The following is a 14,582-nucleotide window of genomic DNA, read 5'->3' as shown; positions in this document are numbered from 1 at the left end:
TGGACATTTTGGCCCAGGCATGCTCTCATTTTACCTTTAACTTGGCTAGGTTTTGGGGGAACATGAAGGAGGCATTCAGGGACATGGTGTTTTACTGTCCCCCCCCCCCCCCCTTTTTTTAGAAGATGACCGTTCTGGGGATTGAACCCAGGGAACACTTTATCACTGCAGCCCTGTTTTTTTTTTTTTTCTTTGAGACCATGTCTCACTGAGTTGCTGGGCCTGGCTTCAAACTTGGGATCCTCCTTCAGCCTCCCAAGTCCCCCTTTTCTTTAAAGACAATACACTTGCCCTATGTGTCTCTTCCACTGAGCTTTTCAGCTATATCCTTTGAAATGTCCTTCAAAATTAATAGGGAAATGTTAGTAAATGGTTTTCCCTGAGTTCTTTGAGCCATCCTAGGAACTGAGGAGGACACCCCATTGGTGTCGGCTGAGAATTGCTTGGTTTGTGGGGAAAACCTTTATACATTTGGAAATTTGGTGACAGAAGTGAAATATTGAGACAACTGAGTAAGAGTTTAGCAGGAGAGAACGGTTCATTTTTTTGTTTTTGTTTTGTTTTTCCCTTCATTACAGCTTGCTTTGCTTTGCTTCATTACAGATTTGCTTTTTTTACACTTAAAAAAAAAAAAAATTCCTTGACCAAACAGATTAACTCAGATTGTTGGCTACTGGGCAAACATTTTATAGAATTAGCAGACTGTTTGCTAATGAGAACCAAATGTTTTTGATCGTAATCCCCATCCTCACCTTGACATGTAGCAGGCTTTGACATGCTCACAATCCCTGTAGTGTTCGTACATATCCTGGCCAGAAAGAAAGCAACTGCAGTTAGTTCGCAATGGAGAATGTGAAACATCTTTAAGTGAAAATGGGATGCAGGAGTTTTTGTTCAGTTTTAATTCTTCTCTAGAGTTCTTTGAGAAAGTCTCTGACAAGAAGCCACAGGTATGGATAAGGTTAATGTAGAATTTGCTTACAAACTCAAATCTCCCCATCCCCATTCTACCCCCTGCATTTTTTTTTTTTTTTTTTTTTTTTTAAGGCATTCAGCTAATGATACCAACTGACTTTAGTTGGAGTTCAGGGTCAGGAAAATGCACTCTTTACAAAAATAGCTGCTGTCATACTCCAGGGACATGTAGATCATTCTCTTGACATTTTCCCAACAGAGACATGCCTCTGTATATGGAGGGGACATTTCTGTTCCTCTGCTGGAGTGCAACACTCAAGGACTTGTCTAAGGGGCAGGTTGGGGAGAAAGAACATACTGATCTTCATTCTGTATTCCACCTTTATTCTGGAAGGCTAGCAGAATTTAGTATATTCTCGAACAGTAATTCTGAAATTCTGAAAAGCAGAGATAACCTGGTTGGGGGATGATACTATTCTTTATAATGTTCTTTTAGAAAAGAGGCTCATCTTATCCTTTCTCCCTGAGAACATCAATTTCTTTGTTCTCTTCCCAGTCAAACCAGAAATTATTTGGCAGAACATGTCTTGTATTAATGATGATAATCTCAACATTGTCTCCTGAAGTCACTTGATTCTGCCATTATGCCTTACAGAAGACTGGAAAAAACCTGATAATCATGGCCCAATTTCAGTTGGTTTCCAAATTCACTGAGGACTGACCTTCAAGTTTAAATTTGATCATTTTTAGCATGCTGGTTTGAATATTGACCATAGAACATTTTCACCGGGCACCAGATTTTACAGTTTAGTTTCACCTAGGCATTTCCAAACCAAGCATTCCATTATAAACATGCATTAATTCACAAGACCTAGTGCTGACAAATTATATAAATACTGACTGCGTTTTGAATTCCAAGTATTACACTGACTAGAATTTAAACTGTAGATGGTGATTTGGATCAGATGCCCTTTAAGATTTGTTTCAGTATTAAATCTTATGCTTTGTGGTTATTATTATTATTATTATTATTATTATTAGACAGAGAGAGAGAGAGAATTTTTAATATTTATTTTTCAGTTTTCGGTGGACACAACATCTTTGTTTGTATGTGGTGCTGAGGATCAAACCCGGGCCGCACACATGCCAGGCGAGCGCGCTACCGCTTGAGCCACATCCCCAGCCCCGCTTTGTGGTTATTATATTGTAGCCAAAATGAAAATGTGGCTAATTTAACATAGTTTAAGGTCAGTTAAAGTAAAAACAAGATAACCTATTTTAGTTTCTATAAATCTATTTCTCTCTACTTTGTGAATAAACATTATGTGATTGGATGCCTTATTTTCTTGCAACCCAAGGGCTGACTGGTCTTAGTTTTACAGATAATCCTTTAAAGTTTATTATTTTGATATGTTTAATTCTAGTGGTAAATAATCTTAGTTTTCAACTTTTTTTCAGGTACTGTCCAAGAAGCTGGAACACTTTTATCCAGTAAGAATGTTCGTGTTAACTGTTTGGATGAGGTAAAATGAAAAATATTAATAAAGTGTTTTATTTCCTGTGTGAATGTATGACACATAATCTGTCAGTAAAAGTTTTCTAGTATTTGTGTTCAAATTATGCTGACACTCTCCAAATCAATGTAAACAGGCAAGTCACAAAAGACATGCATCTGAAACGTGTATAATCTTGTTAGTAATCAAATAAGTACAAATTAAGCCCAAGTCATATTGTTCTTTGGTCAAGTATAAGAAACAAGATCTTTTATATATTAATGAATTATGTGTTATACTATTTTGTAAAGGAAATTCTAGCTGATATCAAACAAGTTCACCAAATGCAGTGTGTGATAGATGAAAAATAAAAATGTAATCAAAATAATAAAGCATATATCTGGGAATATGTGAACTCTAAATAATTTTTTAGCACCAGGCTAGTGGTGGTATGCATGCCAGTAATCCCAGCAACAAGGGAGGCTGAGGTAGGAGGATAGCAAGTTCCAAGCCAGCCTCAGCAACTTAGCAAGGCCCTAAGCAATTTAGCAAGATCCTGTCTCAAAAAATAAAAAATGCTGGGGATGTGGCTCTGGGTTCAATTCCTGGTACCAAAAATAATAATAATAATAATAATAATAATTCATTAATTCTTAGATTAATGAATAAGTAGAATAGAAATTGTCTTTTGAATTAAAAATACAACATTTATCAAAAGCTGTTTAGGTAGCCAAAGTGATATTTAGAAGAAATGATGTGCATTTATCACTGCCTGTTTTACATGGGTACTTTTTACCACTGAGTCATATCCCCAGCCCTTTATATTTTATTTTTTTAAAGTTTGAGACATGGTCTCACTAAGTTGCTTAGGACCCCACTTGGTTGCTAAGGCTGGCTTTGTACTTAAGATCTTCCTGCCTTAGCCTCCTGAGACGCTGGAATTACAGGAGTGTGCCAGCATACCAAGCTATCATTGTACTTTCAATCTTTGTGATGTTCTAAGTTTTCAGTTCATGAAATTATATAAAAAGAGTAAGGCACAAAGTAGGAGAAATGAGTTAGGAAAAATAAAATTAAATACAATAAAATTTTAAAAAGCAGTAAAGCCAAGCCACAAAATGAAGTCTAGATAAATTGGAAGTCACCAAAATAAAACCTTTTGTGTTTCAAGGCACACCATTAAGAAAATGAAAATAGAGCCTATAGAATAGGAAACAATTTTTACAAAGTATATGTAATGAGGGACTTACGGCAAGAACATACTTTAAAAACATCTATAAATTAATTATTAAGGTACATATAACTTTATTAAGAAATTCCTTTGTTCCACATAAAATAGATCAATGATCAATATACATATGAAAAAATGCCCAATATCATTAGCTACCAGGGAAATGCAAATCAAAGCCACAATGAGATACTACTTCATATTTACTTGGGATAGTTCTAATTTTAAAAAGTAGGTAATAATGAATATCATTGAAGATATGAAGAAATTAGAGTTCCTACAGATGTACAGCATACTAGCCTAATATTGATGAATTCTTTGATTTAAGAATTGTGTAAGATGAATATCAATCATTTTTAAAGTCATTGTATTTAAAGAATTGTAAAGGCTTTTTTTTCATATAATTCAATTAAATGGATATTTCTAGTTTGTCTTTGAGAAAAGACAAGGAGGTGAGAAGTTTCATTCTGATCTTTCATTGGATCTAAGGTGCCATAGATTTAAAAACTCTCTAGATTTTAGAAATATTTAAAAAGGCAGAAATGGAAACTCAATTTCATAGATTTAATATAAAAACAAAATATTTCATAGAATTGATGCATTACATTTAACACTATGATAACATTTTATGAAACTTCACTACTTTCCTAATTTGAGCAGAGATGAACATTCAATATTTTAATTTTCTTCCTCATACTAAGTTATTCTATATTTATAACGGGAACATAGCATATTAATTTACCAAATTTATTTTAAACATGGGAATATTATTTTTCTTGAAGATTAGCTGTTTTGTTTTGAATTATTCATTTCCTTTTCTTGATATTTACCCTGAAATAGTATAATGTTGAGAGCCACAGTTTAGTCGGAATGACGCCTGGCATTTTGCTAGAGGGAATGGTTGAAAAGTGACCCTGCTCTGGGATTAGGGCAGCTCCGCATTATGGCGGATCCTCAGGGAATAGGGTGGCTCTGGGATTAGGGCGGATCCTGCTGCCTCAGGCGCCTGCTACTTGGGAGTTCCCGTTGAGTTCTCTCAGGGTTCTGAGAGAATTGGCCTGCGGAGCCCGGTGGAGGCAGTGTGTTCCTGGGAAGTGTGTGTAGAGTACCGGTGAGAGTTCGGGAATAAACAGTTGCTGTTTGAACCTACAAGGCTTTGTGGTGGTTCGGTTAATTTGTCCCCAGCCAGACTGCGGCAGTATAAAAATACTTGAAAGGGGGCTGGGGATATGGCTCAAGCCGTGTGCTCGCCTGGCATGCATCTGGCCCGGGTTCGATCCCCAGCACCACATACGAAAACAAAGATGTTGTGTCTGCCGAAAATTAAAAAATAAATATTAAAAAATTCTCTCTCTCTCTCTTAAAAAAAAATACTTGAAAGACTAGAAAATTTATAGTATGGTGGCTTTATATCTCTTGGAACATCAAAACTTGTTAACATCATTTCTTTTTTGTGGTCCATTTAAATATTTCCATAAATGGTACTAGAACCAAGGTGATACACAGTAACATTGCCCTCAAATTTTATAATTTCCTTTATACTGTTTTAAATTTGTATATTGCAAAATTGAACTAAGAGATGAGGAAATATGTGTGCTACCCAATTCTTTGAAAGCTAAAGTTGTTACTGTGAGTTTGGTTTCTAATCCCTAGAAATATTCAGCACACCACTGAATTGATATGGCAAAAAATACACACTACATTATTGACACAAGAAAACATCAGGTTCAGAGATTGCCCTGCAAATGATGTAATTGAGATAACTTTACATTTTGGAAAGAAGATCACTCATTGGTTGATTGACTCTAGAATACAATTCCTGCTATGGTGATAGCTGGTAAATGAGAAATAACAAGAGAGAAGAAAAAAGAGAAATTTGAAAATGAATGGAAAAGGAGTAGTGGGAAACAAAGAGAGGTATACAGATCAATGGGCAGAACTCATTAACATAGAGTTAAAGCACAGGCAAGAAAACAGGCACCCTTTGACTGCCCACTGTTCTGGATGAATAGAAAATGTTAAACTCCCTGATTGAAGCCTGAGTCCTAAAAATTTGTGAAAGAAATACCTGATTGCTTCATTGTTACCACCATGGTACTAAGTCCTTCCAGCCTGCTCTACACACTATCCTTTTATGTACAGGTTTCATCATCCATTAGGGCAGTCACCCTATGTTCTTTGCCTTATTCAGAGGCTAATGACTATGCAGTTCATTCCCTTTCCCTAAAGCACTCCACTGGTGGCCTATGTACATGTGTACAATGAGTGCCGCACTAACCTGCCCACTGCATTCCTGTAAAAACACTCAATTAAGGATGTCTTAAGTTATCATTTCCTTATTTTTCCATTCTTACACCCAAGAAACACAGATTACTCCCACTGAGTTTCCTCTTGTGCAACCACCTGAAAGGTCCTATCCTTCTGTCAGCAACCTTTTTAAGAACAGTATGGCATTGTGTTAACAAGAATAATAGTCTGGCCAGGCATGCTGGAACAAGCCTGTAATTCCTGCTACTCAGGAGGATGAGGCAGGAGGATTGCAAATTCAAGGATAACCTGGGCAACTTAGTGAGACATGTAAATATTTTTTTAAAAAGGCTAGAGATGTAGCTTAGTAGTAGAGCCTCCTGGTTTCAGTCCTCAATATGAGGGTGGAGGTGGGCGGGGATGTTGGAAATCGTCAAGAACAACTCAAATTATGTTAGCATTCTAAGATTACAATAGTAAGGGATTGTATAGCTAAGAAGGTTTTTATCCTAAACCACTTTGGCATTCCAGCATATAGAGTTTAGTTTGGAGAAAATTCACTCATAGAAAATAGCTCATTAATTTATTCATCAAATAATATTAGGAGCACAATACATATAAAGATGACTGTTTCATTGAATATGCACAAAATATTTGGAGACCAAACAGTATAGTCCAGTATGAATACTACCAACCAGCTCTGTGTGTGTGTGTGTGTGTGTGTGTATATATGTGCGTATAAAACATGTGATATCATAATGTGATTAAACTATGTGATTTGGGTATATTTGTTTTTCGAAATGATATCACTCTAATAAACATTTGCTACACCTTCTTTTTCTCATTGGCAGTCATTCAAACTTTTCCAATTCAGTAGGTACAGATGAATTAGTTTATTTGATAGCTTAATAATATCCACTGTTAAGAATATGCTGTACTTTATTCAACTTTCCTTTTGATGGGTTTCATTTGCTTCAAGGTTTTTCTTTAGTTTGATATTATGAGTTTATATGTTCCCCAGGAGCTAAGTATGTATGGTAGAGATGAGAACATTGGAAATCTGTGTACTTGTTTTTGCCCACCCCCCCCCCCCCCCCATGTTTCAAAGAATCAAACACATCCTTTCCAAATCTGTATGTTGATGTATAAAAAAAAAAATCTCAAAATGAATATAAAAATAGTTTGCATATAATGAACTAGAAAAAATAGTTTGCAGGCTTTAACATGCTTTTATTAATTCATGTTTATTTTATATTCATGGTAAGGAAAATGTAAATATGTAAAATTAATACATTTTTCCTTTTGGTTGAAGAATGGAATGACTCCTCTCATGCATGCAGCATATAAAGGAAAACTCGACATGTGCAAGTTACTTTTGCGACACGGAGCTGATGTGAATTGTCATCAACATGAACATGGATACACGGCCCTCATGTTTGCTGCACTTTCTGGTGAAGTCTGAGCCCTTGCTCTATTAATATTAGATACCTTTACAAGTTTGTTTTAAATGCATAGGTATTTGAAATTCAAATGCATTTTTATTTTAGTAATTTTAAGATCAATTTTGATGGGATGGAGTGGTAGGAATTGGTTTTGAAAAGTTATAAAGTATGAACTGAATTATATACCTAAATTGGCAATCTGTTTCTTTAGAGACTCAAATCAATTGGTTCTTTATGTTGACAATATAATTTGGTGTAATTGAGAAGCTAGGTTTGTTACGTTAGTTACTTTGTTCTGTTTCTTGATATTTTGAAGCAAACACTTCTTGGTTCTCTTGATCCGGTAGCTGCTATGATAGGGCAATTTGTCTCACTGCAATTTTAACATGATCACCCATTTAGAAACTTATTTATGATATTTATTCTTTGCTGAATAAAGTCAGTTGAGAAATATGATGTAAAATTAAGTGAGGTTATCTGTGATTATTGCAGTTGTTTTAAGAAAATACAGATATAATAATCTCATTTTAAAAACAGTAATCTGTGTTTTTATAATCTTGGAACACAAATGCATTTATAAGCCCCAAAAGGACAATATTGTCTAATTTATTAAATTTAAACATTGGCATATATACCATGATATATACCATAAAAAGAGTTAAAATACAAATGAAAGGGCTGGGGTTGTGGCCTGGTGTTAGAGCGCTTGCCTACCGTGTGTGAGAACTGAGTTTGATCCTCAGCACCACATTAATAAATAAATAAAATAGAAATGAAAAATGGAGGAAAATATTTATTATATAGTTTAAATGGTTATATTGCTATATTTGTATATAAACAATTCTTATATATCCACTAGAAAAAAACAAGTACTATATTACCAAAGAACAAAAGAAATATTTTATCAACATACAAAACATTTTCAATAATAATCAAATGAATCCTAATTTTATGCTTATTATATTGGCAAAGGTTAAAGATAATGCCCAGGAACTTTTTGCATTGTGTTGGTGAGTACATTGTAGTCCAACCTTCCTAGAAGCCAAGCCTGGCAAAATGCATTTAAAATATGCCTAACCTTCAATCCATCCATATTTTCCAGGAACTATTCCTCAGGAAATGGTGGTTCAAATTTGGAAGAATGGACGGAAAATAATATTCATTAACTATAGTTTTTATTGGCAAAGCATCTATAATGATTCCATTAGTGAAAACAACTATAGATGTTTAGATAGAAAAACATCTAGAAAGATAGATCCTAAGTTGTTAATAGTTATTCCAGAGCCTTTAGTTGTGAGGGTTAGAAAGAGTTAGTGGATATTAAAGGAGGATTCCTATTCATTTTTTCTCTTCTGGTTTTTATTGTTGTTGTTGTTGTTTGTTTTGTTTTTTAAAAATTGTCAATGGACCTTTATTTTATTTATTTTTATGTGGTGCTGAGAATCGAACCCAGTGCCTCACACATGCTAGGCAAGTGCTTTATCACCGAGCCACAACCCCAGATCCCTGTTGTTGTTTTTGATACTTTTGTATGTTTGTTTTGATTTTATATTGAGGATTATCATTAGGAGAACATATTTCAATTATTTTTAAATGTGATAGTCAATCCCATGCCATTCCTTTTTTTTATTGCCTGATTTTTTTTTTCCAGAAAATTTGGTTAATTTTTAAATAGATCCTGTAGAATTTTATTTTTTTTATAATTATGATTCATATTTTGAAAAACATGACAATATTCCCATGATGGAAAGCTAAAAGTAAATGGGGGAGGAAGAAGAGATACAAGAGAATTTTGAAGGTGTTTACATTGTATATTCCTTATATTAACAAATGTATTCCCTTTAACACTAGGAAACAAAGACATCACATGGGTAATGTTGGAGGCTGGTGCAGAGACAGATGTTGTCAACTCTGTAGGGAGAACAGCAGCTCAGATGGCAGCTTTTGTGGGTGAGTTTTGCTATAGTTTTCCATTAGATTATTCTCAAAGTTTCCCTTCTGGGAAAAAATACCACTTTGCTTTTCAGAATGAAAATTTTGTTGTTATTTTTTAAAAGAAAATGTAGCCTATTATCCCAGCAGCTCTGGAGACTGGAGACAGGAGGATCTCGAGTTCAAAGCCAGCCTCAGCAACAGCTGGGCGTGAAGCAACTCAGTGAGACCCTGTCTCTAAATACAATACAAAATAGGGCTGGGGATGTAACTCAGTGATTGAGTGCCCCTGGGTTCAATCCCAAGTATTGGATTAAAAAAAAGAGAGACAAAATGTTCACAGTCCACTCTCTTTTAGCATATTAAAATAACTAGTGATATTTGGGGAAAATGAAGGCATATATTGAATTTCCATTTTGTGAGATACAAAGAATAGTAGGGCCATTTTAATTATAGCCAAGTGCTTTGAAGTAGTATGTTTTATTTCTCTAATGGAAGTAGTTTGACAATATTTAAGACTATAAACTGTGAAGTCAGCAATTCTAAAGTGAAATTCTGGCTGTGCCATTTAATTACAAGGCATTTAATAATTCTTTCAGTTTCCTCATTGTAAAATAGTTACAGGGTCATTTTAAGGATTATAAGAGATGATAGACTGAAAGGACCTTACATGTAGCACTAAACAAATAGTATCAGTTTCTATTAATAATTACATTAGTGATGCAATTCTTTTTTAGGAAGGAATGTTTAATAATAATATGCAGCTGCTTCATTATCATCTTTATCAATTACAAATGTTTATTTTGTGTGTCCAGTGATTCTTGGCATGTTAATCCTGTTACCTGATATAATGTTTTGGTTTAGGACAAAATGAGAATGAATGTTTGATCATTGGTATTTTGGCCTCATTGATTGATCTGGTAGTTAAGAGAGTCCTCTGATTCAAAAAAAAACAAAGATAGAAACATCTGATTTATTTAGTGGCCTTGTGACCAATGATTCGTTTAAAAAAAATTCTTAATGTTTATAACCTGTATATACAGTATCACTCTCAGGTGGTTCAGTTATAGTGGTGAACAAGATAGAGGTTGGTCATGTTTTCATGGCATTTAAAGGCAAATAGCAATGGCAGTGCGAAATGCTACATCAAGGGAGAATTTAATTCCATAAAAGTACATAGAAGGAGGAGATATTCTGTTTTATTCCAAGGGGGTTTTGAGAGAAATTATGTTTGAATTGAGCTTCAGTGAGAATTAATCAGGTGTATACAACTGTAACTGAGTATCTAGTTAAATTTTGTTATTACATTTTCTTAAAATATAGAGACTTTCAATGATTAAATCAGTTACTCATTTGGTTGCCTTGTGACAGCTTTATAAAAACAAGTATCCCTATTTTATTTTATTTTAATTTCATAAGGATTTGAGAAATGTATGGCCTTGCTGTGCAAGCTTCAGAGAAATATTTTGTCTCCCGATTGGGGACCCCATGGTTGCTTCCAACTCTTCTCTAAGTTAGTTTTGATGGGGTCAGTGCAGTGGGAAAAATCGCTGAACTACTGACATGGAAACATATTTTAGTTCATTTCTGCTGTTATTAGCATCCTGGCCAAATCCTGTCACTTCCAATGAGCCTCAGTTTTCTGATTTATATGCAATGAAGCAGGGGAATTAGAATGTGTCCCAACTTTTATTTAGCTCTATGAGTGATCATTATGTACATGATGAAACAAAACAGAGCTCAGATAGAGGTTAACCTTCCCAAGTTCGTAGACCTGGAAGTGGAGGAGCCTTTTCTTTCATCATTAACATGTGCTCTTTTTTCTTTACACTACAAAGTTAACAAAAATCTAAAGCATAAATTGTCCACAGTCACATTCTAAAATAAGAATAGCATTTTAAATGCATTTTAATCTACTTAGACTAGTTTCACAGACTGAATATTTTTTCAGTTGGAATAAATTTTCCATATAAAAAGACTTTGAAAAACAGTCATTCTTCCCAGTGTGATGGTGCATGCCTGTAATCCCAGCAGTTCAGGAGGCTGAGGCAGGAGGATTACAAGTTCAAAGCCAGCTTTAGCAACTTGGTGAGGCTCTAAGCAACTTAGCAAGACCCTGTATCTAAATAAAATATAAAACGTGCTAAGAATGTGGCTCAGTGGTTAAGCGTCCCTGGGTTCAGTGCCCAGGTCCAAAACAAATAAGTTATTTTTCCCTTTTTGTTTGCTTCAAGTGGATCAGTACATATACATGTGCATATACATGTACAAAATTTTTTAAAAAATGTGATCAACTATACAGTAACTTGCAACTTGTCTCCTTCACTTATCAGTGTACCATGGGAATTCCTCCCAACTCAGTAGGTATAAACCAATTGTTATTTCAGTAGCTATATAACATTTCTTGATATAAATGCTTCCCAGTTCATTTAGCTCTTCCTTGCTGACAGATTTTAGTTTTTTTAATCACTTCCCTAGAAACTATGTAATAATCATCCTTGTTATAATTTTTTATTTTTATGTATCTATAAGATACCTATTCTCAGAAGTAAAATTGCTGAGGCAAAGGATATATAGTTTTAATTTTAATGTGAGTCTAGATTGTTTTCCAAAAGGATTAGTATCCTTTCACATTAGTGTCCTCAACTGGACATTATCACTCTTTCAGTTTTGCCAGTCTGATAGTTGAAAAGATGGTATATCATGAATTTACCTTCCCTTTATAAAGGGAAAGTTTTTGTTTAGTGAAATTAAACTGTTGTTTCTGATCATTTGTATTTTCCCTTCTGTGGGTGGTTTGTTCATATTCTTTAATTGTTTTTCTTTTGTGTTGTCTTTTCTTCTACCAAGAAGCTTCATGTATTTTAACGGTTGTTAACCGCTTTGCTTGTCTAAGACCAAATGTCTTTAAATTATTTTATGCCAGTATTTTTTTTCCCCTTTGATTCTTATGAGGACCTTTGCCACAGGGAGTTTATTTTTAATAGTCTTATTTATTTTTATAAATTCCATGTTTCTTCTCTTGTTAGAGATTTTCTTTGATCGGGCAGTCTCCTAAATGTTGTTTGGATTTTTGTTTTTCCTAAGGAGTTTTGCTTTGGTACTTCTAAAGTTTATTTATTTATTTTAACAATTTCTTTTCTCCTAGGTATATAGCTGTGATAATACCATTTATTAACCACCCAACTTTTTCCCACTGCACTGAAATACCATCTTGTTTTAAGTTAAATTCCCTTTTATGTAATTTTCATTATGTATATGCAGAGAATAAACATCTGTATGATGTAAGAACTTATTATCCAATTCACATAGTATGACTTTATATGGTTTTTGGGCAGAACTTGTTTGGTCTCTCAACAATATTTAATAGATTCCTTAATAACAGTCATTTTTTAAAAGTTCATATTTTTAGTAATTTGGAGTTATTGCCCCATTGCAAGGAGAATTCTTACTACACCTCAACACTCTTCCACTTCTCCTAGCCTGTTATGTGTAAAAAGAGAAAAGCTATTGATTCCTTTTTTTTTTTTTTTTTGTCATTTTTATTAGTCTCTTGGATTTTTTAGCTATTCAATTCTATTTTATTTTCTATTTGAATTATTGTCAAATTTCAAACTAAAGAGAAGTACTAATAGTGATAATTGGCATGTCCTTTTCCTGGTTTTCATGAGAATGTTTTTAGTATGATATTGTTATTGATTTTATCACTTCTAGTTTTGCAAATAAGAACTCAGTTTATTTTCTTTTGTAAACTTTTCATATCTTTCTGAAAGAATATTTAATGTTTAGTTCATCCTTGAAACTAAGCAATTTTACCAGAATATGTCAGTGAGTTTTTGAGGGCTACAAGACTCAAGTCTAGTCATTGTAATACTAGAGCAAAATGATGTGCTGACTTTCCCCCCTTGTAACATTTATTCTCTATATTGATAATTCTTTTTATTTGTGTATTCAGAATTTGTAAATTAAAACCCAACAAAACTAAATATTTTATAATTCTAATTATAAAAATTAAAACACATTATCAAATAAAAATTACATTTATAAAGATAAACTTTAAACATATATCACTGTAATGTAAATCATTAGATTAGTTAAAACGAAATGTCACATTAAGCATTATCTAAAATTAAAAACATTGACTTGGACAAAAAGTAAGTAATATTATTTTTTACTTTTCATAAAGGTATAATATTAAACCCCTAATCTTAGCCGGGTGTGGTGGTGCATGCCTGTTATTCCAGAGGCTCAGGAGGCTGAGGCAGGAGGGTAGTGAGTTCAAAGCCAGCCTCAGCAAAAGCAAGGCGCTAAGCAACTCAGTGAGATCCTGTCTCTAAATAAAACACAAAATAGGGCTGAGGATGTGAATCAGTGGTCGAGTGCCCCTGATTCAATCCCCAGTACCAAACAAAAAACAAACAAAAACCCTAGTCGTATGACAGTGTGATTGTTATGTAGTAGATATTTTTATGTACAGCCACGTCCAACAGCTAACAGCTTTTTTTGACTGTACTAGTTGGGGGAGGTACAGTTTTAAACTAATTCCATGATGAGGAGGTACAGTTTTAAACTAATTCCATATTTTCCTCTGACCCCTTTATATTAATACCAGATATAAAAGTATCTGGTTTGATCATTTCAATGAGATATTTTGGAACAACTTTTTTAAAAAATAGGAACATATATGTTTTATTCAATGTGAGTGTAGATTGTATTTCAAGGAAGCTTGTGCAGTCTGTCTCATCTTCTCTAGTTTCTTCAAGTACAAGTTGTAAATTCACACGGATACCTGTACTGCTTTTGATGCTGTCTTGTCCACAACACACCTCCCTTAGGAGATAAAATTCATTGAACATCATTTTTCTCTCTTCTTGAAGATCCTGGAGGTAGACTTGATCATTCCCTAGACATCACCTTGGCTCATTACAGATTTTTAATATAGACTGCTGTTGTTTGACTTCTCAAGGTGTAGGCAGTGGAGCTTTCTGACATAAGGAAAGGGAGAGAAAGAAAAAGGAAAGAAGGGAGGAAGGGAAAAGAGAATGAGAGAGAAAGAGAAAAGAAAATGCCCCTTCCCCACCCAAAGGAAAGGAAAAAAGAGAGACAGAAACTAGTTAACTAACTGGTGATTTGGTATTTAATGGTAGCATGGAATACCAAAAAATGATGTTGTGATCACTACTAATTTCTCTTTCTAAATCGGTGACCTATTCTTTTGTCATTTGCTTAATTCTTTCTCCATTTCTTTTTTTCCTCTCTGGGATTTTTTACTATTAGATTTCTTGGATCTCTTAGTTCGCTTCTCTCTTCCATAATAATTTTTAT

At 34.0% G+C, this 14,582-nt stretch overlaps 1 protein-coding gene across 2 annotated transcripts in view; it reads left to right on the top strand.

Moving 5' to 3' along the window:
- Ankmy2 (ankyrin repeat and MYND domain containing 2) overlaps positions 1-14,582 on the top strand; it is a 36,856-nt gene that overhangs the window by 5,003 nt on the left and 17,271 nt on the right. For both annotated transcript variants that reach the window (XM_027932719.3, XM_027932720.3), the window contains 3 exons: positions 2,374-2,438; positions 7,196-7,334; positions 9,177-9,275. In XM_027932719.3, the coding sequence (XP_027788520.1) occupies positions 2,374-2,438; positions 7,196-7,334; positions 9,177-9,275 (303 nt within the window). The remainder of the gene's footprint in view (positions 1-2,373; positions 2,439-7,195; positions 7,335-9,176; positions 9,276-14,582) is intronic.

Source organism: Marmota flaviventris, chromosome 1 (genome assembly GCF_047511675.1).
Source record: "Marmota flaviventris isolate mMarFla1 chromosome 1, mMarFla1.hap1, whole genome shotgun sequence".
In the NCBI taxonomy this organism is placed as follows: Eukaryota; Metazoa; Chordata; class Mammalia; order Rodentia; family Sciuridae; genus Marmota; species Marmota flaviventris.
This window is presented reverse-complemented; position numbering and strand designations above follow the sequence as displayed.